Below are 24,832 nucleotides of genomic sequence, written 5' to 3'. Positions count from 1 at the left end.
GACATCAATAAATAGAGTTCCACAACATCGCTTTTAGCAGCCGCACGGTTATGCCATTGTCTGTAAGACCCGCGATTTACTCATCCGGACCCCTGTTGGAACAAAGCAGGTTGTTCACTGGCTCCTGCTATGAAGAGCGTGGAGATGAACCTCCTGGGACGTAGGCGTCTTCCTGTGCTTGTGTGGCTACTTATTGGGGCAGATGCCCAAGTATAGAATTGCTGGGTCAGCAGGTTGAGTGCATCTTAGGGTTTGGTAAATCTTGCCAGGGCATTCCCCGCCCTGGCCGCGCCTGCGGCCACGAGAGTGCCTGCCCCACACCCCGGCTGTCCCTGGACTTGGCCCATCTGACCAGCAGAACATGGCTTCTAGTTTTCCCTCAACTAGCATCGTCAGGAAGGTCGCGCATCTTTTTGTGTGTCTTTTAATTCTCTCCTGTGTGATACACTGTTTTGTACTCTTCGTTCATTTTTCTAATTCCTTTCCTCCTGAGGCTGGAGAAATGAAGGCAGAGATCACCAGACTACACAAAAAGCTGTTTGAACAAGAAAAAAAGTTGCAGAACTCTGTGAAGCTTTTGCAGCTGAGCAAGCACCAGGAAAAAGTCATCTTTGACCAGTGTAAGTGAGCGGTGGGGGGCGGGCCGCCACGTCCAGCCACTTTGTGCCTCCGAGGACAAAAAACCCCAGTCCCGGACACCTACTTTGGAGCCCAGATCATGTGTCCTCATGCCTCCTATTTATGGGCTTCCTTTCATACTTCGTCCTTTTTGACCCGCACAGACAAATAAAGTCACTTAGCGGACCTCAGTGGCGAGGCCACGTGGTGCCAGGGACAGTCATCTCGGTGGGGACACAGGTGTGTGGGGTAGGATGTTAGGGAACCCTGAGAGGCGAGTGGGGGAGGGCGTCCTTCTGTCCTGGAAGGTGGGCTTCTTGGACAAAGTGACACCTGAGCTGAGTCTGCCAGAAGGAGCAGGTGTTGGTCAGATGGAGCGGTGCAGAGGGGCAAGAGGTAAGGGTTCATACGTGAGAAACCTACAGCAGCTCACGTGGCTGGAGTAGGACTGCGAGGGGCAGGTCAAGGCTGGAGGGGCCGCTGGGACCAGGACTGCGGCATGAAGGCCTTAGAGGGCAGGCCCGGGGCGGCCGGCACGCAGGGTAGGGCAGGGACCTGTCACCGCGGCTCCCCTGGTCCGGGCAGGCGAGGAGGAGGGCCTCGGCCACACCGCGCGGATCCAGGGGAGGGGATGGCTGTGAGGCCTGCTTCCCGAGGCAGATCCACAAACTCAGGCGCAGAGAGGCTAAATGACATTGGTAACGTCAGTCGTCGTCCGATCCAGGAGCTTCAGAGATCGTGGGAACCCGCAGCCCTGGGGCGCCCCTCGTGTCTGTCACAGCCCTGGCCGGCCTCGCGGTCTGCCCGCCACCCTCCCTGTTGTGGGAGGACCGCCCGCTGCGGACCTTCCCTCCGGAGGTGCCAGTCTGCCCCGTGCTGCTCGCTCGCCAAAGGCCAACGTTTCTGTGGCATTTGTGAGAAGCACAGAACCTAGATTGTGGTCGGGTGGGGGTTCTCCTTAGCCACCCCCCGGGGACCTTCTGAACACGGACTCCGTGGGACTGGCAGAGTTCGAACTGCGGAAGAAAGAGACGCGGCCGAGGACCAAGCGCTAACGTCCTGCTCGTGCCCCCGTGCCGGGCTCTGGGGACGGAGGTGAACGGCACCGTTCCTGCCAGCACAGGGCGCTGGCCTGATGAGGGGGACACGGAAGTTAGCTGCCGGGCAAGGCGCTGGGTGCCTCCCCCGCAGCCTCGGTGCTTCGAGGCTCTGGACTCACTGGGTCTTGAGTAGGAGTTACAGAAGGGCTAGGGACAGGGTTGTGGCAGGTGGCCTCGAGGGTGGGAACTAAGTATTCGGGAACACAGGAGGTGCGAGGGGATTCGCCCTGAGACACCGTGTGAAAGAGATAAATAGGGACCAGGTCCCAGGGGGCCTGTGGATGGACTCCAGGGGCTGTTGGTGTTCATCATGTCTTAGAAGGTGCTTGTGGCCGAGCGCGGAGGGGCCAGGAGGCAGAGACCTCTGTGGGGGCTGTGGCAGTCCCCCCCGCCCCCCGCCCATGACAGCAGGGCTGGGGCGGGGCTGTGGAGGGGAGGGGATGGTGGGCAGATAGCGAAGACGTTCGTGTCACTCAGAGAAAAGGAGCCCTGGCGGGGCCTGTGGGGGACAGTGCCAGTCGTGGCCACGTGTGAGGCGGCTGTGGAGCATTTGGGTCCGACCCCAGGGCAGCAGGGGAACGGGACAAGTCCGGGACAGTTAGGACTCTGCGTAAGCACCTCCTGGGCAGCCCCGAAGGGTCACGGGGCACTTGCTGCTGAGGAAGTTTTGGAAGCGGGCAGTAGGTTCAAAGGAGTAAATTCCTGTGGTAGATCCAGAGGACAGAACCCAGCCTCGGGGTCCTGCCTCAGTGACATGCAGCCATTAATGAGTGCCGTCCTGTGTCGCCTGGACTAAATGACTCCCCGAGCGTCTGATTCCTCATTTCTAACGGGAGCCGGTAATTCCAAAGGACTCAGATTGGCCAGACAGGCCTGGGTTCTAATCACGACTTTGTAAAAAGTACCTCAGTTTTCCTATCTGTAAAGTGGGATGGTAATAATACCTAAACTTTATCGTACTCTGGGAACAAAGCAGATGCTCAGCAGACCCTAGTTCTCTGCCTCTTCTTTTCCTGTTGGCTCGGACTGAATTCCGGGTGTGCAGGTGGCAGACCATTCATACAAAAAAATCACAAATGTCTCGCACCGCCTCCCCTGCTGAAATGGCGTCACCCACCTCCGTGTCTCCAGGGCCTGGCCCCGAGCGGGGATCGGCTCAGAGCTGGGTGAGGGGTTGCCCAAGGTCGCACAGCGGGCGGCTGACTCCGGCCGGTCTGTGTGCCTCATCCCAGTGAGTCGGGTCCTTGGATGTTTCCCCAACCCTGCCAGCCTCACGGGGCTGCTTCTGGCTCTGAGGGGCCAAGCGGAAGTCGGCGTAGTGTCCCTTCCCCTGCCTGCTCTCACCTGGTGACTGGGGAGAACCAGGGCCCGGGGCTGGTCGGTGCCGGAGTGAAGCCGGACACGTGTCCCGGAGCGTGCAGGGGGCAGGAGGGACAAGTGTCACTTCCCTCACGGCCTCTGACGCAGCAGAGCCTGCTGCGCAGGGTCGGGGGTATTCGCTGAGGTCACAGTTCGCGAGCTAGACCCCCGGGTCGGTGTCTTCCCTGCCAGCAGTGAGGCGGGAAGAGCCCCGAACTGAGTGGGAGAGTCGTGGGTTTGAGTCGCACCTCAGCCCCGGGCAAGCCTGGGCTTGGACGAGCTCGTCACTGCGCTGTCTTCCCAGGCTGCTCCTTGCAGCAGGGATTTTGGGCTCTGCAAGGTGAGCGGTACGGTTCAGACGTGAGGCCCCTGCAGCTGGGGGCGGGTGAGCCCTGGCTCCTCGCCGGGAGAGTGGCGTTTTGGGACTCCGGTACCCTTCCGGTGTGATGTTTAACCTCCACACCTGGGAGGCTGAATCTTTTCTGGGTCACAGGCCCCTTGGCCGGTCTCAGGAGAGCTTGAGTTCTCGCTGCAGAAAAATGCACACATCCAGATGCACACAGATTTGCGCTTGCTTTCCAGGGATTTGGGACCCCTCCTAAAGCAGAGCCCGGACCCAGGTGGAGGGGTCTGCAGCCTGGGGGTGGGGGAGGGCACAGAGAGACAGTGGGCACCTCTGAAATCGACGTCGGCCGGTTAAAAACGAAGCCCACGCCGGTTATCTCCCTCCGCCACCCCCCCCCCGCCCCCGCCCCCAGCGACACAGATTGCAAACAGACTTTGTTACCCCCAGATGGAAATTTTTTTGTAAGGCAAGAAATAAATATTTTCCCCAGGCCACCACGTGGCTCCTGTTCTGAAGGAGACGCTGGGGAGTTGGGCTGTATGTGTGTTGATGGGGAGTCTGTTTCATCTTTGGGCACCATTGGCCAAAGCCCTAATTCCAGAAGCCTTGGTTCTGTCTCCTCCGGGGAGTAAATGGAACCTGTGACCCTCGCCAAGGCCTGTTTAGAAAGGACCCTGGATCAAGGCAGAAACCTCTTCTGTGGCGGTATTCCCCCTGCTGCCGGTGTTTGTGCTGGACAAGAAAAGGATTGAGGGAGGAAGCGGCCTTCCTGTACATTTGGCTGCACCCCCCTTCCTCCCTGGGGTTCTGACACACTGACGATCTGCCTGCACGCAGCTGAGAGCGTCCGGTCGGCGGGACCTCTGAAATCGTCCTACCCGGGGAACCACGTCGGGTTCCTGTACCTGCTGAAGGGAGTCCAAGGAGGAAAAATGCCCAGAGTTCATGCTTTCCCTCGGCTGATGGGAAGCCCGCCCTAAGGGTAAAAATTGACTTTGCAGAACTGCCCGTGACCCTTGCCTTGGGCCTTGGCACACAGGTTTGCTTAGAGTCGGGCACACCCCCTTCCCAGAGAAACCACAGCGTGTGGGGGCTAGCCAGTCACAGGCCTCTCCCCTGCCCTGCACCATTGGCCCCCAGACCCATAGAGGTGAGGCTTTGGGGTGCCTGGGCGCCCGCCAGCCTTGTGGAGCCTTGGTTTTGTTACCTAAAACATGGGCCGGTATCGCTGTGAGGTTGTGGCCTAGCATGAACGTGAAGGGGTGTCTCCGGTACCCCACGGATTCTTTGGTCTTGGGCCGTGTGATGGGGCAGATGGAGCCTCCCACACCCCTCTCTGGGTCTGGATGCCTCGGGCCTGTCCACGTGTCTGTCTGACCCATTTGGGGTTCAGGAGCCTCCTCCCTGCAGCTGGCTTTTACGTGGTCTTCTGGGCATCTGTGTCTAACGATCCCTATTCTTTCTTTCTCCTCAGTGGTCGTAACCCACAAAATCCTCCGGAAGGCCCGAGGAAACCTGGAGGTAATGCCCCTTTGAGTTCTGTTACTGGAAGCCCATTTGGGGCGTGGGGAGTGGGTGCAGGGCAGGAAATTACTTTGGAAAAATGAAGTTGAAGGTGGAACTGGGACACACGTCCTCCACGATTCTATTTTTCTGCCAGTAGCACATAAAAAGTTTCGTTTTAGCGTGGCATGGTTTCAGTGGTTGTTCTAATCATTAAGTTTGTGTGCTGTTTTTACGAGGGACGAATACCACAAACAGTGCCTGGCACATAGTAGGTGTTTGATAAACGTTTCTTGAATGAATGAATGAATGAATGAATGAATGAATGAATACAGTATGATTTCACTGCCATTTGGTTCTATAAATATTTACTGATCAAACAGCATGTCTTTGAAAGTAGTTTCACAATAACAATTTTGCCTTTAACTCTGTCAGGGATCTTAGCTTCAGAAACCCTCCACTGGACCTAAAATTCTCCTTTTCTCCCTCCCTTTTCCTAGCTTAGGCCCGGGGGTGCCCACCCAGGAACATCCAGTCCCGGCCGACCAGGCTCGTGAGGAGAACTTGCAGCCAATAAAGCCTGTGGTTCCCACCGAGCTCACGCTGTGTCTTTGTTACAAGTGGGGTTTCTATTTATTGAGGGGGAAACCAAAGGACTGTCTGGCTGAAGGAAATCTACTTTTCCCTTTATGTTTTCTATCCTAAAGCTGGTTGAAGGGCTGTTGTCAAACAGCTTTCAGATGCTCAGTAATGAGGCTTTTCACGGGCCTCGAGCTTCTGGGCGCTGGGTGTGCCCACCCCCCCCACCCCGAGGTGCGGCCTTGTGCCTGTGCACGGTGGTGGGCTTCGTGTCCACCATGGATTTGCCGAGTGCTCAGCTCAGCCTGTGGTTTGAAGATCCTCAGTGAGTGATTCGTTTCAACTTGGTGATTCGGTTATTGCGTGTAGAGCCCCAGAGCTCAGGCCCTCAACTCCACACAGGGACAGGCCAGGGTCTCGGCAGTGGCCCGGCCCTCAGATACCTCACAGGCTCTCTGTCCAGGTCACTTAGGTGTCCAGGGATGAACGATGCCATGCGGCGTGGCCAGGGCACTGGTGCCTGTATCTGGCCTACGCTGGGCAGTACATGGTCACATCCTAGAGCTGTCCCCGGAGCTGGTGCGTTCCCAGGGTAGGAAAGATCCACAGGTGAGGCCCGGAGCGGGGACTTGTCACTGCAGCGTCCCCCAGATGACGGTGATCTTTCCATTCCCCTGTCCACAACACTGCCTGGTGCTTTGCTACAATCTGGTCACTGACCCTCATGTTCAGCCTTCGCCTTTGCCCTGAGCGTCATGGTTTCCCTGAGCAATGCACGAGGTAGGGCTCAGCCCCCTTTGCAGAAGAAGCCCCGGCAGCCCTGAGGGGCCCTGCTCTGCCAGGACGCTTGCTGCTCAGCTGTGGCCTCGCTGCCCCCCACCCACCTCTGTGCCACCGCCTGGGCATCCGCTGGGCCTGGGTGGGGAGCGTTCTGAATCCTGACTCCGTCTCCCTCTGTGCCCGTTCTGGCCATCACTCTTGGGGCTTCAGTGTCTGGGCGACACTTGTTTACTTGTTAACTTGTCTTCTGCAGTTACTCTGACACTTTGTCCTTGAACTATCGCTTCCTGTCCGTCAGCTTGCTCGCTCCCTCGTCCCCTCCTTTGACCTCTTGGAGGTCCTAACCTCCGGTCCCTCTGCCTCTTTCCCTGTCCATGGGATCCTCGTTTTTAGTTCCTTTCCTGTCAGGCGTCTTGAGTCCTGCCACCCACACCTGAATCCCTTTTCTACCCTGAGGTGTTGAGAGAAGGCACCATCAGACCCCGGATGCTGCTCCCCCTGAAACAGGTGTACCCTCAGCTCCGAGCCCAAGTCCCTAAGGAGGTTTACCAGGACCCACTCTGGCCCCGTGTGACTTGTCCGAGGCCCTTAGCTTGTGAGTGGTGCATCTGGGCCCTGATCCTTCCTGTCCTGCCAAACCCCACACCGTCCTCACTGCTGCTCCCGCAGCCCCTGGGACACGGGGATGATCTGAGGTGACTGATGCTGTATGCTACAGGTATAGGGAGTGGAGGCGCAGGGGCGGGGGGTCAGGGAGCCAGCCTCTCCTGGGCTCCCCACCTCTGGACCTTTGTTTCCCATGAAGTAAGGGGGATAAGGGGTCAATGGGTGGGGGCGGGGACCCACTCTGCTTGGGTTCCTGTCATCTGAGCTTCCTTCGTAAGGACTACTTGCACAGATGTGCCTTATTTTAATACTTGCCGGAGTGTGGAAATGCAGATTCCGGCAGAAAATAATGGAGCAGCTCCTGCCCCCAGAAGCCGCACGAACAGATTCCTCAGTGGAAGCCCCCATCTGCACACGAGGCCTCTTGGTGTGCTTCGGTGGAGGCCGCAGGGGGCTTGGCTTCCCCTGCTGGTCTCCGTGCCCGTGAGATAGCCAATCCCCTTCTGCCCAGACCTGGTTAAGGTTGTGAGCCCCAAAATCTGAAACTCGCAGAACAATGAGACCTTTTCCAAAAATCAGCGACTCTTAGCGATTCTCAGTGGCTGATCTCAAAACAGATTTTTGAAGCAGTACTTAAAGTTCACATGGCGGTTGTGCCCGAGTGCGAGTGTGTGTGTGTGTTGGGGGGGGGGTGGGGTGGGGAGTAAGCTGTAGAGTGAGGGGTTAGAGCCTAGGCTAGGTGTGGAAGCGGGAGCTGGGTTCAGCTGTACCTGCAGGGAAAGTTGTAGGTATATCTGCACATGGTTACTGCATAGCCCTTGGGCATTGAACTTGGTCTTTGGCAAGGGTGGGGAAGCTGGAAGGTTGAGAGGATTCCACTTGGATGCTGCTACAGCCCAGGTCCATCTGGCTGGGAGACCCAGGCATGCCTGGGAGCACCACCTACGGAGGAGGGGGCCCTGGGAATCCAGCTGGCCATTGGCTTAGTCACCCACAACTTTCCAGGAAGGCAGTAGCCGGAAGCAAAGTGTATTTTTGCACCCCTCCCCCGCACAACACCAGTTTAGATTCGTGTAAAATATTCCCAACCTTGGGCTAGTGAAGGCCCCTCTGGGGGGGGGGGGGGTGCAGGAGCAGCCTGGTTTGTTTGGACTGGACTCAGGCCAAGAACAAACTGCAATAAGGACAATTTGGATCTTGGAGAAAGCTCCCGTGTCCCTGGAGAGTTCATGTTTGCAGCAGCTGAATTCAGGAGGATGTGTCAATTTCCCGTTGGTGAAATTAATCACCATGTGAGATGAGGCGCTCCCAGAGAAGCAGCTGCAGGGGCTAAATACACAGAGAGAGAAGGAGGGGGAGAGGGGCACAGGGCTTCCAGCTCCCCCGGGAGTCTCCCCGCCCCCACCTCGGCTCACCTGTCTTTCCGGCCAGTGCCCACCTGCATAGCGGTCACTGTGCTATGCATGGTCTCATTAACCTGTACTACCCTGTGCCCTTCATGAATGAGAGAACGGGTAGATCGTCCCCTCAGTAAGTGTTGGAGCCAGGATCTGAACCCGAGCCTGTTACCACCTGTTCTCTATCCTGTCCTCTGGACTATCCTGTCTTCCCAGAATGCCATCTATTCAAAAAAAACAAAAAACAAAAAAACAAAAAAACAAAAAACAAAAACAAAACTGCAGCCCTTCCCCTACCTTACAAACCAAAGTATTCCCACTCTTTCCTGCAACAACACGTCTCTGGGTGACCAGAGAGGAGCTTGGAGGCCCACAATTGGATTCCTCGACACAGCACTTATAAAAGGGCTGTGGATGGAAGGAAGAGTGATCTTGCTAATAAGCTCTCAGCACCGTGGAGGCAGGGAGACCTGCCTGGGGGCTGTCGACCCTGCCAAATTGCCTCTTCAATCTTGGCTGTATTTTAAGTCTAACTCAAAAATTCAATTATCAAAATTACTCATCCCGTCTTCTGAGAAGCCCAGGACTGTGTGCCTTAGGGGCCAGACGTGTTTACCTCTTGCCACGGATGAGGCCTTCCCAGCTCTGTTGGCGTGAGGTGGGCTGGGTGCGGGCAGGTCCAGAGAGCCCGGGTCCTGCCTGGCCTCAGTTTCCTCACCTGCAAGATTATGATATAGACAGATAAGGATGTGTGACGGCTCACTATGAGACCCAGACATGGGCCAGATCCCGGGTTCGCTTGTTCATTTGTCTCAGTGAAGGTTCTGCCTCGGGGCTCTAGCACAGGCGGGGGTCCTCCCTGAGCCGCCTCCTTCCTCACCCTCCATATTCCATCCACGATCATGGCCACTCTATCCACTTCCTCTCCTGAGGCCGTTCTTCGTTTATCTCCGTCACCTTCTTGGCCTAGATGACCATTGTCCCTCACCTGGATCACTTGATGGCTTGCAGGCTGGACTCCTCATATGCAGCCTTACCTCCTCCAGCGTCCCCATATCATAGCTAGAGGGATTCTTCAGAATGCAAAGCCAAGCATACCCTCTCCGTTGAAAATGTTGAATGCTTCCCATTGTGCATGATCTGCAGGCCCTAGGTGTGCTGAGTCCTGCCTGTTCCTTATTCCCCTCTGGCTGCCCACCCTCTCAGCTCCCCATGCTGCAGCCTCATGGGGGCTTTCCTCTCTCCAGCCACAGGGCCTTTGCACGTGTTGCCACTTGCCTGGCAGACTTCCATCCACTTCCCCGGCCTCTCTTGTTTCCCTGGCTAGTTGGGTCCTACTCATGCCTCAGAGCCTAGTCAGGGAATTCTTTCCAATGAGGAGCCTGTGTTATATACACTGTCACAGCATGATTCCCCTTCACAGGCACGTGGCTGTTGTGACTGTGATGGAATTCTTGAGCAGACGGCTGCGAAAGGATTCTTGAGACGTCTTTGGTGCCAAAAGGTGATTTTATTTATTTATTCGTTTGTTTGTTTTTCTTTAACCCATTTGGCCTTTTTTTTTTTTTTTTGATACGAAATTTATTGTCAAATTGGTTCCCATACGACACCCAGGGCTCATCCCAGCAGGTGCCCTCCTCGATGCCCATCACCCGCTTTCCCCTCCCTCCCACCCCCCCCCCCCCCATCAACCCTCAGTTTATTCTCGGTTTTCAAAGGCGATTTTATTAACGCACGGGGACAGGACCCGTGGGCAGAAAGAGCTGCACTGGGGTTGTGAGGACTGACTGATCATATGCTTTTAAGTTAGTAGGGGTGAGGGGTAGCATTAAGTCTCTAAAGAATTTGAAAGCAAGGCTTTCAGGACTTCGAGGGGCCAGCTGGTGTTAAGATACGGTTACCTTTAGTCTTCAATAAAACAAAAACACTAAGGAAGTCAGGCAGCTCTGAGTTGCTTGAGGAAGGCCACACAAGCTTAAGAGTTCACTTATGTTCCATTTCTCTTGCCTTTGTTCCCCTCATCAACTGGACTGTGTCAGTGCGATTTTTGGGGGGTTAGGCCTCGCCCCGTCAGTACCTAGAAGTTCCGTGAGGGCACAGACCCGTGTGATTTGCTCCCCACTCTGACCCCCATGCCAGCCACAGGGCAGCAAATATATTCACTCACCAAACATTCCCAGGGCTCCTCCAGGGTCCCTTTGGAAGAAATCAGACTGGTGGGGAAGACTTGTTCAGGGGGTCCTGCGGACCAGGCTGTCTTCCCAATGTCACCACAGGCAGTCATGTGGTGGGCGGCTGCTTTTTCCAGCCGAAGGATGGGGTCCCAGAGTGGCCTGCCCTGCATTACGTGGTCATTATTCACTGGAGCCTGACTCAGAGGCAGGCCAGTGGGCTGCGGAGCTCAGCCCCCACCACGGCGCCGCGTGTAAAGGCCAAGATGGTGCAGGGTGGCCCCGGGGTGATCCACACGGTCAGCGCCCAGAAGGTTCCCGCCATCAGATGCAAAGTCCAGCCCTGCCCCTGGCATGGCCTTAGTCTCCCCATCCTCAACGGGAGACAGGGAGTGGGAGCCACCTCGACTCCCCCCTCTTGGGCTCCTGTCCTGCCCTCCCGCCCCTGTCCGTTTGCCCCCGATCTTGGGGACGCCGCTGCCCCCAGCTGACCCCAGAGGGCAGCCCTGGGCACGGCAGGCTCCTCTCCTCCCCGACCACCACCTTGGTGAAAGGCACAGCGTCAACCAACCACCTTCCCACGCTTTCCTCTCGTGCCGTAATCACATCCTCGTCAACAGGCACTTACAGGAGAGCTTAATTACAGGTTTTCAGGTGTAAAAGGATCCTCTGTTTGTATTAACGCCACACGGAACGACGTGTGGCACCGGCTTGTTTGTGGCGCCACGTGGCCAGGGACGGCACACAACAGGGAAGAAGGGGAACAGCGCTGCCCTGGCTCTCCAGACTGACCGTGGGCTCAGGGGTCACAGACAGGGGGTGACCAGCCCACAAGGCTCCTTGGTGGTGGATGCCCGTGCCGCCAGCCCAGCTAGAACGCATGTGTGACTCAGGAGGGGCGGGAGACCCTTGGCACCGGAAGGGATGGGGAGACCTTCACCTTCAAGCACCCACCAGACCCAGAGGGGGAGGGGCAGGCACACGTGAGGTGGGAAATGACAAGAGCGGGGGTGCCTGGGAAAGACGCTCCCCACGGGCCTTGGAGGTGCCCTGTGGTGCGGGTGAAGGCTGGCCAGGAGTGCGCGAGGTGGGATGGTGGGGAGGAAGGCGTTCTAGGCCAAACAGCCCAGGACAGGCGTGCACGTGGAGCCTGGGATCCGGTCAGCGACAGGGAGAGGGCAGGCTGGAGGTTGGGGGGCCGGGGATTGCCCACATAAGGCAGCCAGGCTTCTTTGGAAGAGGGTGTCAGGCAGTGAAGAGACACGGAGGGATCTGTGTTGGGAAGGGTGGAACAGCCATGGAGAGGGACAGCACGGGGGCTGGGGAGGCCCAGGGTGTCCTCACTCGGGCAAGGCCAGGTGTGGGGAGGTGGGGTGAATGTGAGCCACTTAGGGGGTGCTGGGGACCGGTGCACTGGCTGAGTGGGGCCCTGTGTGCACACGCGAGGGGGAGGGGGAGGGATGGAAGAGTGTCAGGGCAGCTGGGTCTGGCGGTGGCCGTGGTGCGGCCTCATTCATGGAGAACGGGCGGCACGGAGGGGTGCTGATGCCGGGTTTGTCCTTCAGAGCAGGCAAAATGTCATAGGTTGGGGAGTGGGGACAGGGCACCGGGTGGAAGGAACAGCCTGTACAGAGGCATGGAGGCCGCCAGGGCCCCGTGGTAGTGACGTGCGGCCAGGGCGGCCAGCGTGAGGTTGGAGACAAGGTATTCAGGATTCGGGCCCATTTTTTGGCGTTGGGGCACCAATGGGGACCCAAGGGAGGTGGGGGAGGAAGCCCAGAGCAGAGGGGAGGCGGGAAGACAAAGGCTGGAAGTGAGGCCAGTGTGGGGCTGAGGGAGGACCCAGCCCAGCGCCACGGCAGGTGGGCCTGGCCCGAGCACACGTGACCCTGCTCTCTTCTTGCCGCTGCTCTAGGGAGGTTGATAGCCCGGGCAGCGGTGGGGGACACCGGCCTGAGGTGTCCTCCTGGGGCCCTGCCGGGACTCCTGTTTCGTCTGCTGACTCTGGGTCCCGCCCTGGAGTGAGCCGGTGACCTGGCTACGGGCAGCTCTTCTGTTGGAAATGGGACCGTGATGCTGGTCCAGGCAGCTGTGCATGGCTTCCTGCCTGCCTGGCCTCGGGAAGGGATCTGAACGCTCGCAGCCTCAGTTTCTCATCTTTGAGAATGGGGTAATAATACATCCTTTTTCTTCCTCCCTTGAGAGGTTCCTCTCCCCCCCCACCCAGCCCCTGCCCAGCCCCCAGCTGCTTCCAGCCTCCCCGAGGCTGTCCTCGGTCTCTCGCTGCCTCTCAATTGCTGAGTCTGCCCTGCTCCCTCCTTAACCTCTCCGCTCCTTCCTCTCCTCTCCATCCCTCCTCCTCCTTACTGCAGCCTCCCGGCCTCCTGCCTGTGTCCAGTCTCTGTGCACAAGACAGAGTGAGCTTAGCAATCAGGAGCCCAGAGGCCATTTCACTTCCCGGCCGAGCCCCCGTTCCTCCTTGGCATGCACACCTCCCCTGTGTGGCCCCGGCCTTCGGCTCCCGGCTCCCTGGGCTCCTCACTGCTGGTATCTCCTCCCCCTCCCGAGGGGCCTGTGCTGCCACATCCCTCACAGCCCCAGGGGCACCTCCTGTTCGCCCACAGTGCCAGCCTTCTGTGTCTCCTGGTCTGAAGGGCCCAGGCTGACTCCACTCATCCTTAAAGACCCTTAGGCATCACCTTGGCCCCCAACCTCTAAGCCTCAGTCTATCCCCCTGTTAAATGGGCACAATCCTATTTGTCCCCTCGTAACGGGAGACAGACTTAACGGTTTTAATGGACTGCAAGCAGCTAAGGTAACGGACTCCAAAGAAAGGGCCTCACAGCTAATGTTACCGTGGCTGCATTAATAAAGGTAAAAGCCAGGGGCGCCTGGGTGGCTCAGTGGGTTTGAGCGTCCGACTCCGGGTTTCGGCTCAGGTCGTGATCTCGCGGTCCGTGAGATCGAGCCCCACATCGGGCTGTGCGCTGACAGTGCGGAGCCTGCTTGGGATTCTCTCCCTCCCTCTCTCTCGGCCCCTCCCCCGCTCTCGCTCTCTCTCTCTCTCTCTCAAAATAAATAAGGTAACTTAAAAAAATAATAAAGACAGAGTCCAAAACAAGAGAGGCAAATAGTCTTGTCCTGCCTGTGACCTGTCATACTGCGCTGTGAGCCCTGTGATCCTTTCCTGCACCTGACTTTAGGAGGCATATCGACAAAGGGGATTCTCTCCCTGATCCTTTCACACTGGTTCAGTGAATTTGTTTTTCATTCATCAAACCTGTCGATACCAGGCACCTCGAAACATACTGTCACATTTAATCCCACAATCCCGTCCTTTCTATAGGTGAAGAGGAACTCACAGTCTGAACCCACAGTCTGCTTGGTATTAAGAAAATAATGCCTGTGGTAGGCAGAACACGGTCCCCCAGAGACATTCTCTAATCCCTGGAACTTGTGAATATTTACATTTTGTGGCAAAAGGACATTCACGGATGGGCTTAATGTTAAAGACCTTGAGGTGGGGAGCTCATCCTGGATTATCCAGGTGGGACGCTAATGGCCTGAGTCCTTCAAAGAGAATTTTTTCCAGCAGTGGCCAGAGAGAGAGAGAGAGAGAGAGAGAACGCTGGAAAAAGGGTCAGAGAGTGGCTGGCTTTGAGGGTGGGGGAAGGGGCCATGAGTCAAGGGTGCTGATGGCCTGCGGACCTGGAAAAGGCAAGGAACAGATTCTTCCCTAGAAACTCCAGGAAGGAACACAGTCCTGCTAACTGCTTGATTGTAGCCCAGTGAGGCCATGTCAGACCTCTGACCTCCAGAGCTGCAGGATACATTTGTGTTGTTCGGAGCCACCAAGTGTATGGTGATTTGTTATGGCTGCAATAGGAACCTAACACAATGCCTTAGTCAATATAAATACGACAGTTTGGGGCGCCTCGAGGCTTAGGCAGTTAAGTCTTGATTTCAGCCCAGGTCATGATCTCACGGTTGGTTCGTGACTTCGAGCCTTGCACCGGGCTCTGTGCTGGCAATGCCGAGCCTGCTGGGGATTCTTCCTCTCCCCCTCTCTCTGCCCCTCCTCTGCACTCTCTCTCTCTCTCTCTCAACATAAATAAATGGATTTACAAAAATATGATCATCTGAATTTAGAGATTGTAAGCCATGTGCCCCATAGCAACGTAGAGTAACTTCCTAAGGGCCCATCAAACAGGTGGCCTTGGAGGTAGTGAGCTCCCCATCCCCAGAGGTATGGTTGCAGAAGTGCCGTACGAGATGTCGAGGGGATTCTCGTCTAGATGGGCAGGTGCTTGGACGAAGCACCCCCCCTCTGAAGAGCGGCCAGAGATCGGAGTCAGAAGCCGGGTGGCTCCAAGCGGGAGGAGATTAGGGTTCTCTCCCCCGGTTCTCTGTCACCCGTCACCACCCACAGCGTCCTCCCCTCCGGCGAGCGATTATATATGGTTACAGGACTCCATTACCGCGGAATGCTTCTGTGTAACGCGTCGAAGGAATTATTGAAATGTGTAATTACAGTGTGCATTGTATTATAAAACAAGTCTATTATATTCATGTGATGGAACCGTGCTCCATAATGTCTATTCTAATAGAAAAGATTCTGCCATTAGAGTGTTATATTGCGTGATGCTAATTGTCCGTCGGCAGACGCCGTCTCGCGATCCTCACCCGGTTCCCACGCTTTCTCCCGACGCGTCTGTTGCCGGGCAACCCGCACACCTGAGCTTGGGAGCTGGGAGGGCCCGGGGGGGGGGGGGGGCACTCGGCCCAGGCCTACGTCCCACAGTTGGGTGTGTGAAGCCTTGAGGGGCGAGGCCATCTGCCCGCGGCCCAGAACCCGTAAACTGGTGGCTCCTGTGTCCCTGCCGTCCTTGGTAACTGGAATCGAACCGTTTTCCTCGGAGCATCTCCTGGGCGGGCCCGGCAGACAGAGGGGGTCCGCTGTGCGGGAAGCCGACGTGCGCGGCCAGGGTCCCGACCGCCGGAGAGCCCGCCACACCTCCACCCCCACGCTGGCACCCCTGCGCAGAGCACGGGGGCTCCAAGGGGCCCCCTCTGCAAACCAGTGGCCCGGCGCCGTATCTGCCCAGGTGGGGAGTGCTTGCCCGAGGTCGCACCCCAAGCTGGGGCCACAGCTGGGACTCACAGCTCTCTCAACCCTCGCTGCGTGGGGGGTTCCCGGGGACTCGTCGGTCACCCCGACCGGGAGGCCCAGCCCCAGAGTGAGGCGTGGTGGCTCGGTGGGGGGTGAGCACAGGAGTCCCCAGTTTTAACAGGTGCCCCAGGGACCCTGCTGCACGGGGAGTTAGGACGGCTTCCTCCCTGTACCCCGCCGGCCTGCCCCGATCCGGGCCCCGTCCCCGCCGCCACGGCCACCCTGGCACAGATTGACACGGTTCCTGTTCTGGGCCCTGGGGACGCATCCGTGGCTTAGATTCTAGCAGCGTGGGTGCAGGACGGAGGAGCGACCTCCTCTGTTAGGGGTGAAGGTGCTTCGGCCCCCCGGGGACAGGAGAGCGAAGCGGGAGGAGACGAGGGTATGGGTGTCCCAGGCCCAGGGAGGGGACAGGGGAGCACCACTGGGAGGCAGGAGGGAGCCCAGGAGCAGGGAGGAGGCTGGTGCGGGGTGGACACGGGCTCAGAGGACACCAGGGCCCTCGGACGGTCAGCGTGACTCTGAAGGAGATGGGCGGACGCTGGGGGTCTGGAGAAGAAGGAGGGGTGGCCGGATGGCTTCCGGGAGCGTCGCCCTGGTTCCTGAGCCAGGGGGCATGGGCGCAGCCGGGTAAGGAACCGCTGCCTCCCTCTCCCACTCCAGCCTGCCCTCTGGTTTTCCCCATGGCCAGGGCCTGGCCACCCAGGAAGAAGGCTGGAGAAAAGAGTCCCCCTGGCGTCCTGCCTGCGGTGCAGTGGCAGTCCCTCCCTCCTTACCGCTGTCGACACCTTTGTTGCCTGGGTCTCCACGTTTACGGTATTTTCAGCATATTTTCTCACCGTTAAGTCTCTCAGCAAATGGTCCTGTAAACGAAGCTTCACGTCCTTTTCTTCTATAGTTGAAGGAACATTTCAGAGAGGTGGAGACAGCCGCCTGAGGTCACAGAGAGGGTCTGGGGGAGCCAGAGCTCAAGCCAGCTTCTTGTCCTGTCTGCCACCAAAGGGGGAAGCCCTGGGAGGGTCCCGGTCCCCCTCAGGCCTCTTGGATTCCAGCAGTGAGAAGACAGAAGTCCCAGGCAAGGCACCGTGTTGCAATGTGTTCTGGACAGAATCGCACTCAGTCACCTCGTCCCCTGGGGGCTCCTGTCTTCCCGTTGGAACTGCCAAGAGAGTCTCCCCCACTCCCAGGGGACCTAGGGCAGAGAAGGGCGTCCTTCAGAGGCGTGTGGTGGTAACAGGCATTTGCTCAGCTCACAATGAAGCAGTCATCCTGATTCCTCCATTGCCTGGATCTGTGCAGTGGCACATCGGGAACAGAGAGAGATGTTGCCCTCCCACTTGCTTGGTTGTTTGCCTTAACATTGGGCTCTGAAGCCCCCCTCCCCCTGCTTAGGCTGGGGTCTCCTGGTCCCTCTACCTTCTGCCTACAGCCTGGTGCACAGTGGCCAGTCTTGTCCCGGGCTGGGCTGAGGACAGGCCCCTGCCTTTGCCCCAGGGACTCCCCATCCTCAATCTCCTGTCCCCAGAGCCCTCCTGGCCACAGGATTAACGTGTGCAAGTCAATACTTCCAGTTTGCTGGAAGAGTCGGGCGCTGAAGCCTGGTTTGCCGCCCTCCACGCACCCCGTCTCAGCCCTCGAGACGGTCTCTGTGGCTGGTTTTCATTCTCCCATTTTGCAGACGAGGGAATAAACCCAGTGTGATTAATTCCCTCGCTCAGGGGCGGGGCCCGGTAAGTCAAGGGGCCGGTACCGGGTCCGTGTGTGGCCACCGCGTTGTGTCCCCTCGTTAAGGGTGTGCTGACCTGCCGACTGGAGGCGTGTCGGATCAGGCTAGCTGAGTTAGACCCCCGCGACTGGCGGTTTCGAGCGTGTTATTCAAATCCAGCCCGCTCCTGTTTCACACTAACTGCCATCAAAGGCCACTGTTAACAGGGGGCACATCTTCCTTTGTGCATTTGAAAACGTTCCGTCTCAAAGCCATCACGTCAGTGCAGTGACCGTGGAGGAGTCAGCTGGAATTAAATCAGGAGCCAGGAACAGGAAGAAGGGAGAGGAAGGTCATCTTTTGAAATGACGAGGAGGTGCTGCTGTCGCAGTCGGGCAGGGGTGGCTTCGGTACCATCAACCGGGCCGCAAATTTTAATCCCAGTCTCTGCAGCTGCTAATGTGCTTGTCGCTCGGAGAGTAGACACTAATTGACAAGCAACTAAATAAATAACGTGTAACACGAAAGCAAACATAAGCTTTAAAGGAGGGGAAGAAAATTGCAAAAAGGACGGAATTAAAAACGTGGGGGGGGGGGGGGGTTGAGCGGCATTTTCCGCACTCCATCGGAGCAACATCCAAAGGCTTTTCAAAATATTTGTTTTATGGTGAAGATACAGTCTGGAAGCATCTACGCTCCTGTCCCCACATTGCTGCGCTGGAGATCAGAGGCGGCACGGTGAGAAAAGGAGACTGGTTTCTTCAAAAGGACCTGGAGAGGCACCAGGGCCCCCAGAGGGACGGGGGTGGGGGCAGCCTCTTTGTCTTCCGGGAGGACGGACTGAGGCCCAGAGAGGGAATGTGGCACCTCCAAGGTCACACGTTGGGTCTCTGGGAGGCTAGAAATCTGCTCTGGCTTGAACTGCATGTGTCCCTCAAAGATAACGCTGACGTCCCAACCCGTACCGTCTCAGAGTGGGACCTTATTGGAAATAGGGTTGTTGCAGATGTACGTGGGGAAGACGAGGTCCTCCTGGAGGAGGGTGAGCCCTTAACCCCACGTGACGGGTGTCCTTGTAAGAAGAGGAGACACGCGGGGGAAGCGCCAGATGAGGACAGGGTGACGAGAGAGGCGGAGAACGGACTGACGTCACTGCCAAGGAACCCACCACCAGAAAGAAGGTGGGAGGAGGCGAGAAAGTGCTCCCTGTGCCTGGAGTGCCCTCCCCATGGGACGTCCACGTGGTTCGCTCCCTCGCCTCCTCGGAGACTTTCTCAGCCGTCACCTTCTCAGCAAGGCCTCCGCTGACCCCCGTTTACAAGACACCGCCTGCCCCCTGTGCTTCTGGTCCCACTTAGTAGGGTCGCTGCCGTGTGATTTTTGTACGTGTTACGTCCATCATTCATTGTCTCGTTTTCCTTCGTAGACGGTGAACTCCGCGAGTTTTGCCGTCTTGTCTGTTTTTGCCTAGCACCTCGTAGACCTTTGATCAATATTTGTTGGCTAAATGATGCTCTCCCCGAGCTAGGCCCGGGGCTGGGCACCGGGACGGCCAATCCAAGGACTTCGGACAGCTCCCAAGTGACCTAACGCTGTAGCTCTACCCGGGTGCCGCGTGCCGGAACTGGACGGGCGTGACCAGAGGAGGGCTGCGTTATTCTTTCTGGGGTGGCCTGAGGACCTCCTGGAGGAGGTGTTAGAAATACGTAGGCAGGCCGTGGTAAGAGGGCCTGGTCGAGGGAACCGATGTGCAAAAGCATGGCGGCAAGGGAAAGGGCAGCGAGCTCCTGTCCCCTGAGGCTGCGGGACGTGGTGTGGGGGTTGTCCGTGACGGACGCAGGGCTGGGAGATGGGCCGGGGACCTGTGTGTCAGCCTCCCGCGTGTGGGCTCTTCCCAGGGAGGCGAGAGGGGACAAGCACACCGGGACAGGCCCTCCCTGGGTTTCAGAATGCCCTCTTCTCTCCCCTCAGGCCTCAGTGCTTAGTCTCCCAGGACAGTGACCGGGAGCAGTTCCAGAGCCCCTGGGGCTCAGCTCCTACGTTCCTCCAGCTCCGCAAGCCCCCCTGTGCCAGTGAGAACCCGTAGGGCAGCAAGGGGCAGAAACCCCGTTCAGACCCGTCTGGACCCTGGAGGGGCCTCCTGGGCTTGTGTCACCAGCCGCGAGCAGCCAGGGAGGAGCAGGCCGTGGAAGGAGCTGGAACCAGGGACTCACCACCCCTCTGCCTCTCCGTCTGTCTTGGGGCCACCGTCCTCCCTCCTCTGCGGGCTGGGGGTGGGGGACACACAGCCCGGCAGCTTCCGGGCTCACACCTGCTGGGCTTCATAACCAGAGAGGAGACCCCTCTCTCCTGCAGCCGCAGGGAGGGAAACCCCAGGGAGGGGGCTACGGGTGCGAACGGAGCCATCGCTGAGGCACAATGAAGTTACTGTCACGCAGGACCCGTCCTGTCAGCGTCTGGGTCTAAGTCAAAGGGCGCGAAGTCCAAAGAAGGCCCGTCCGAGTACCAGGGGCAAGTGGAAGCATGATCAGGTTTGGAGGCCGAGCCTGGACCGGGCCCCTTTCTTCCAACGTGTGCTGGTCACGTCTCCTCTGCGAGCCTCAGTTTCCTCACCTATAAAATGGGGCTGACGGGCTCTGTTTCAGAAGGGCTTTTGTGGGGGGTCGTGAGACAGTAACGCAGGAGCCCGTCACCGACCCCCGCAGGGCCGTGCGCTCGCAAGGCCCTTTACTGGCTCTACCCCCCGGCCCTCCAGGTCTGGCGCAGTCCCCCCGAAGCCGGAGCCCCCGTGATAAATTGGTGCCGAGGCGGGAGCCTGGCCTGAAGTGAAATGGCCGATCAGAGAAATAATGCGAGAAGTAAAATGAATTAGACTTCGCACTGACGCCGTAATTTTAAAAATTAATTAAGAATAAAAAGAAGATGCATCTCGAAGGAAAGGAAAAGTCTAATTTTGACAGACGGTAATTAATTCCTCCGTTTAGGGATTCATTAACGGGCCTGAAGTACAAATTGCTCCTTTGCAGGGCCGGAAATTCCCCCCGGGGACCTTCCCCAGGCGCCGTGGGGGCCCGAGGGCCTGTCGCAGGGAGGTCACTTCTAGGCACCAGAATCCGGGCCCCCCCCATCCGAGACTGACCCCCCGAACATGCTGCTCGGGCTATTAGCGTGACCGTCCCCGTGGGGGCGGGGGCATCTGGCGGGCCCCCTCCCTGGTCTTGCCTTGGGCGGGCAGAGGGGACCTTGGAACTGAGCGCCCACTGTGCATGGGGGGGCTGGGGGCTGGGTCCCCACAGGGAACCGGATAAAGCCTCCGTCCTCACTGACCTCACAGTAACGTGTCCTACAGTATATGCTGGGCTGTGACTGGGGAAGGAGAAGGGGCTGGGGGGGGGGGCGGTGCACGGAGAGAGAGGGGTGACTCTGAAACGAGTCTTAGGGGATTATGAGGGACCGTCCAGGGAAGCAGGGGAGGGGGCCCTCCAGGCAGAGAAAGCATGGCAGGGGGGTTGGGGAGAAGGGGGCGCTACGGAGAAACAGCAGGGCTCTGGGAGCTGCTAGAAAGATGCTGCTACCTGGGGCATCTGCGTGGCTCAGTCGGTTAAGTGTCGGAGTCTTGATTTCGGCTCAGGTCATGATCTCACGGTTCATGAGATCGAGCCCCGTGTGGGCTCTGTGCTGCCAGTGCGGAGGCTGCTTGGGATTCTCTCTCTCCCTGCCCCTCCCCCCTGAAAATAAATCAACATTAAAAAAAAAAAAAAAAAGAAAGTGCACTCTCTGTATTAAGGTACAAAAGGTATGCAAGATGCAGGTGAGGTAGGACCGGTGGGGGGGGGGGGCGGCCTTGAATGCCAGACCCAGGAGCATGGATTTTTTTTTTTTTTTTTTTTTTAATTCTCAAGTTAGTTAACATACAGTGTAGTTAGTCTTGGCTCCAGGAGTCGAACCCAGTGATTCATCACTTACATAAAACACCCCGTGCTCATCCCAACAGGTGCCCTCCTTAATGCCCATCACCCATTTAGCCCATCCCCCCCACCCAGCACCCCCTCCAGCAACCCTCCTTTGGTTCTCTGTATTTAAGAGTCTCTTCTGGTTTGCCTCCCTCTCTGTTTTTATCTTATTTATCCTTCCCTTCCCCTAGGATCTCCTCTTAAGCTTCTCAAATTCCACATATGAGTGAAATCATATGATAACTTGTTTTCCTCTGACTTATTTCGCTTAGCACAATACCCTCCAGTTCCATCCACGTAGTTGCTAATGGCAAGATTTCATTCTTTTTGATTGCCGAATGATACTCCATTGTATATGTACATCTTCTTTATCCATTCATCCAGCGATGGACATTCGGGCTCTTTCCATACTTTGGCCATTGTCGATAGTGCTGCTAGAAACACGGGGGTGCGTGTGTCCCCTGAAATCCACACTTCTGTATCCTTTGGATAAATTCCTAGTAGTGCAATTGCTGGGTTGTAGGGTTGTTCCATTTTTTAATTTTTTTTTGAGGAACCTCCACACCGTTTCGCAGAGTGGCTGCACCAGTTTGCATTCTCACCAGCAGTAGGAGGGTGGATTTTATCTTGGGGCAACAAAAAAGTCATCGAAGGGCATGAGGCAGAGGTGGTTTGATCCCATTTTCGATGGGATTCTTTTCAAAATAAATGTCTTAAGTTGAAAACCATCTTAAACGTACAGAAAAGTTGCCAGTGCAAAGAACTTTTTATTCCTGCGCCATTTGAAAATAATGCCTCGTTTGGGGCGCCTGGGTGGCTCAGTGGGTTAAGCGTCCGACTTCGGCTCAGGTTAGGATCTCACGGTTTGTGGGTTCGAGCCCCGTGTCAGGCTCTATGCTCACAGCTCGGAGCCTGGAGCCTGCTTCGGACTCTGTGTCTCCCTCTCTCTCTGCCCCTCCCCTGCTCATGTTCTGTCTCTCTGTCTCTCTCAAAAATAAACAAACATTAAAAAAATTTTTTTTTAAAAGAAAAAAGAATGTAATGCCTTGTCCGATGTCCCCACAGGCCTGACTCCTTCAGGGGGTATTTCTTGCAAACACAGACATTCTCCTGCGTAACCACAATACAGCGGAGTTATCCGCTGCCTCATAACCTATCTCCCCCAAAGTTAGTGGCTTAAGACAACAAACATTTATTGCCTCACAGGGGCAGCTTGGCCGGATGGTTCTGACGCAAGCATTCGGGATGCTTTTGACTCATAAGGTGTCGTCAGGCTGCTGGCCAGGGCCACGTTCATATTCACACTTGACTGGGTCTAAGGACCCACTTGTGGCCTCGTCCAGGCGGTTGTCGGAGGCTTTAGGTCCTCACAGGCCGTTGGACGGGGGGCCCCGGGTGGTCACTGGGACAGGAGAGCCTCTCCATGGGGCTGCCCACAGTAGGACAGCTTGCTCGTAGCAGAGTGGGTTACGAGAGGGGGGAGAGGGGAAGAGGCCACAGTCTTTTCGAAACCCGACTTCGGAAATGACATCCCATCTCTTCTGCCATATTCTCCACTCAAGGGGAGGGGATGACACAGGAAGGAGTATGGAGGTGAGGCCCCCTGGGACCGTCTTAAAGGCTGTCACCGTCGCCATTAGGAAATACGCGTGGACGCACTCTCCCATCTGACCTCAGACCCCAGAGGGTCACCAAACGTCCCAGTACCGTCCCGGCAAAAGGCCCCAGGATCAGTATCCTGTGTGCTGTGCTCTATCGTCATGACTCTTTTTCTCCTTCAACCTGGAGCAATTTCTCTTTGTCTTTCTCGCCCCCTCGACTTTAGTGACTTTGACGTTGCTGAAGTTGTTTCTCGAACATCCCTCCGTTGAGGTTTGTCTGATGTCTCCTGACGATTAGACTGATGTGCTGACAGTCCCCTCGGCACCTCCCATCAGGGTGCGCAAAATTCACGATGTCGCGTTCTTGGTGACTTGATCAAGGTTGTGTCTATAAGCTTCTGTCACTGTAAGTCACTTCTTTTACTTTGAAACGAGTAATTACTTGTGGAAAGGTTTTTCTTTTTTAAGTTTATTTATTTGTTTTGGGGGTGGGGTGGGGAGGGACAGAGAGAGAGAGAGAGAGAGAGAGGAAGAGAGGGAGAATCCCAAGCAGGCTCCTCGCAGTCAGCACAGAGCCGGACGCGGGGCTCGAACTCACGAACCCTGAGATCACGGCCTGAGCCGAAATCAAGAGTCGGACGCTTAACCGACTGAGCCACCCAGGCACCCCTGTGGGGAGGGGTTTGAAAACAAATATCCCCTTCCTTGTCAAACTTCTTCACCTGTTTATTTAAATTATTTTTAATGTTTATTTTTTGAGCGATAGCGTGACAGAGAGAGAGAGAGAGAGAGAGAGAGAGAGAGTGTGTGCAAGCACGAGCGGGGGAGGGGCAGAGAGAGAAGGAGACACAGAATCCGAGGCAGGCTCCAGGCTCTGAACTTTCAGCACAGAGCCCAACGCGGGGCTCGAACCCCCAAACGGACCCAAGAGGGCTTTGGAGATCCTCCGGTCATCTCCCATTTCCGCCTTCCCTGCAGCCCAGGGAGGGGAAGGCACTTGCCCGACGACCCACAGCATGGGAGTGGCAGGGCTGTAGCTAGACCCGGGCATCCTCTGTTCGAGCCCAGGTCCTGGGTATGTCTGGCTGGGTGGGGCCACCAGATGGTGACAAAAGTCGAGGATGTGGAGCAGCGCTGTCCCTTCTCCAGGGTGAGCTCCGTTTCCTGGCCCGTAGGATGGGGCACTGGCTCGGGATCTTTCTGGCTGGTCCTCTCTGGCTCTGCCTCCCCTGGAGCCCCCTCCCCTGGCAAGAAGGGCAGATACGGGGCCTCGGTGACACAGACTCAGTCTGTAGGCACCTGGTGCACGGGGGCTAGGGTGTCAAGCAGCCGTTTATTCGGGGGAATTTAGAAAAATGCACAGTTACCTTCTGGGCCTGGGGGCTGAGCGGGGAGGCACTTGCTTGCATACGGAGCCCAGAACCTTCTGGAAGGGCACGGCTGAGGCCACAGTCTCTGCTTCCAGAGATGCAGACCGGTGGGGAGAGAAGTCAGGGGGAACTGGCTTGCCCCCCTACCGGAGGATTAGGAGGTGAGGGAGGGCAGGGGGCCTTTGGGGCAGGGTCACTGCCCCCTGTGTGGGCGGCGATGGGCCTCAGGTTGGACCGTGAGCCCAGAGAGCCGTCAGTTCACATGGTTAAAGTCTCTTATTGAACAGGTTAAAAAAAAAATTAGGGCGAGTGATCAATAGTGAAAAACCAGCAGTTTCTAAAATATTTAGTAATGGGAGCTTGATGAAATAGATTTGGATGCCCTGGCGTATTATTCTGATAAGAAGAATGTTTCTGTCGAATTTTTAACGAAATGGAAACACGCTCACAATGTAACATTGAGTGGAAACAGCAGGGCCCAATATAGGGTATGATTTCAGGAGTGTTGGTGGAACAGAGTAGAAGGGGGTCTACCAGAATGTGAAACAGGGTTAAACAGGGTTTCCGTCTGGTG

General features: G+C 56.9%; 1 protein-coding gene across 14 annotated transcripts in view; it reads left to right on the top strand.

Annotated features, from left to right (window-relative positions):
- CDK5RAP2 (CDK5 regulatory subunit associated protein 2) overlaps positions 1 to 5,522 on the top strand; it is a 172,194-nt gene extending 166,672 nt beyond the window's left edge. For all 14 annotated transcript variants that reach the window (XM_045469565.1, XM_045469580.1, XM_045469575.1 and 11 more), the window contains 3 exons: positions 494 to 620; positions 4,898 to 4,944; positions 5,427 to 5,522. In XM_045469565.1, the coding sequence (XP_045325521.1) occupies positions 494 to 620; positions 4,898 to 4,944; positions 5,427 to 5,483 (231 nt within the window). In that variant the 3' untranslated portion in view covers positions 5,484 to 5,522. The remainder of the gene's footprint in view (positions 1 to 493; positions 621 to 4,897; positions 4,945 to 5,426) is intronic.
- Positions 5,523 to 24,832: the final 19,310 nt, after the last annotated feature.

The sequence above is a fragment of the Leopardus geoffroyi genome, chromosome D4, assembly GCF_018350155.1.
Source record: "Leopardus geoffroyi isolate Oge1 chromosome D4, O.geoffroyi_Oge1_pat1.0, whole genome shotgun sequence".
NCBI classification, from domain to species: Eukaryota; Metazoa; Chordata; class Mammalia; order Carnivora; family Felidae; genus Leopardus; species Leopardus geoffroyi.
Note: the sequence above shows the minus strand (reverse complement) of the source record. Positions and strands in the feature narration are given on the sequence as shown.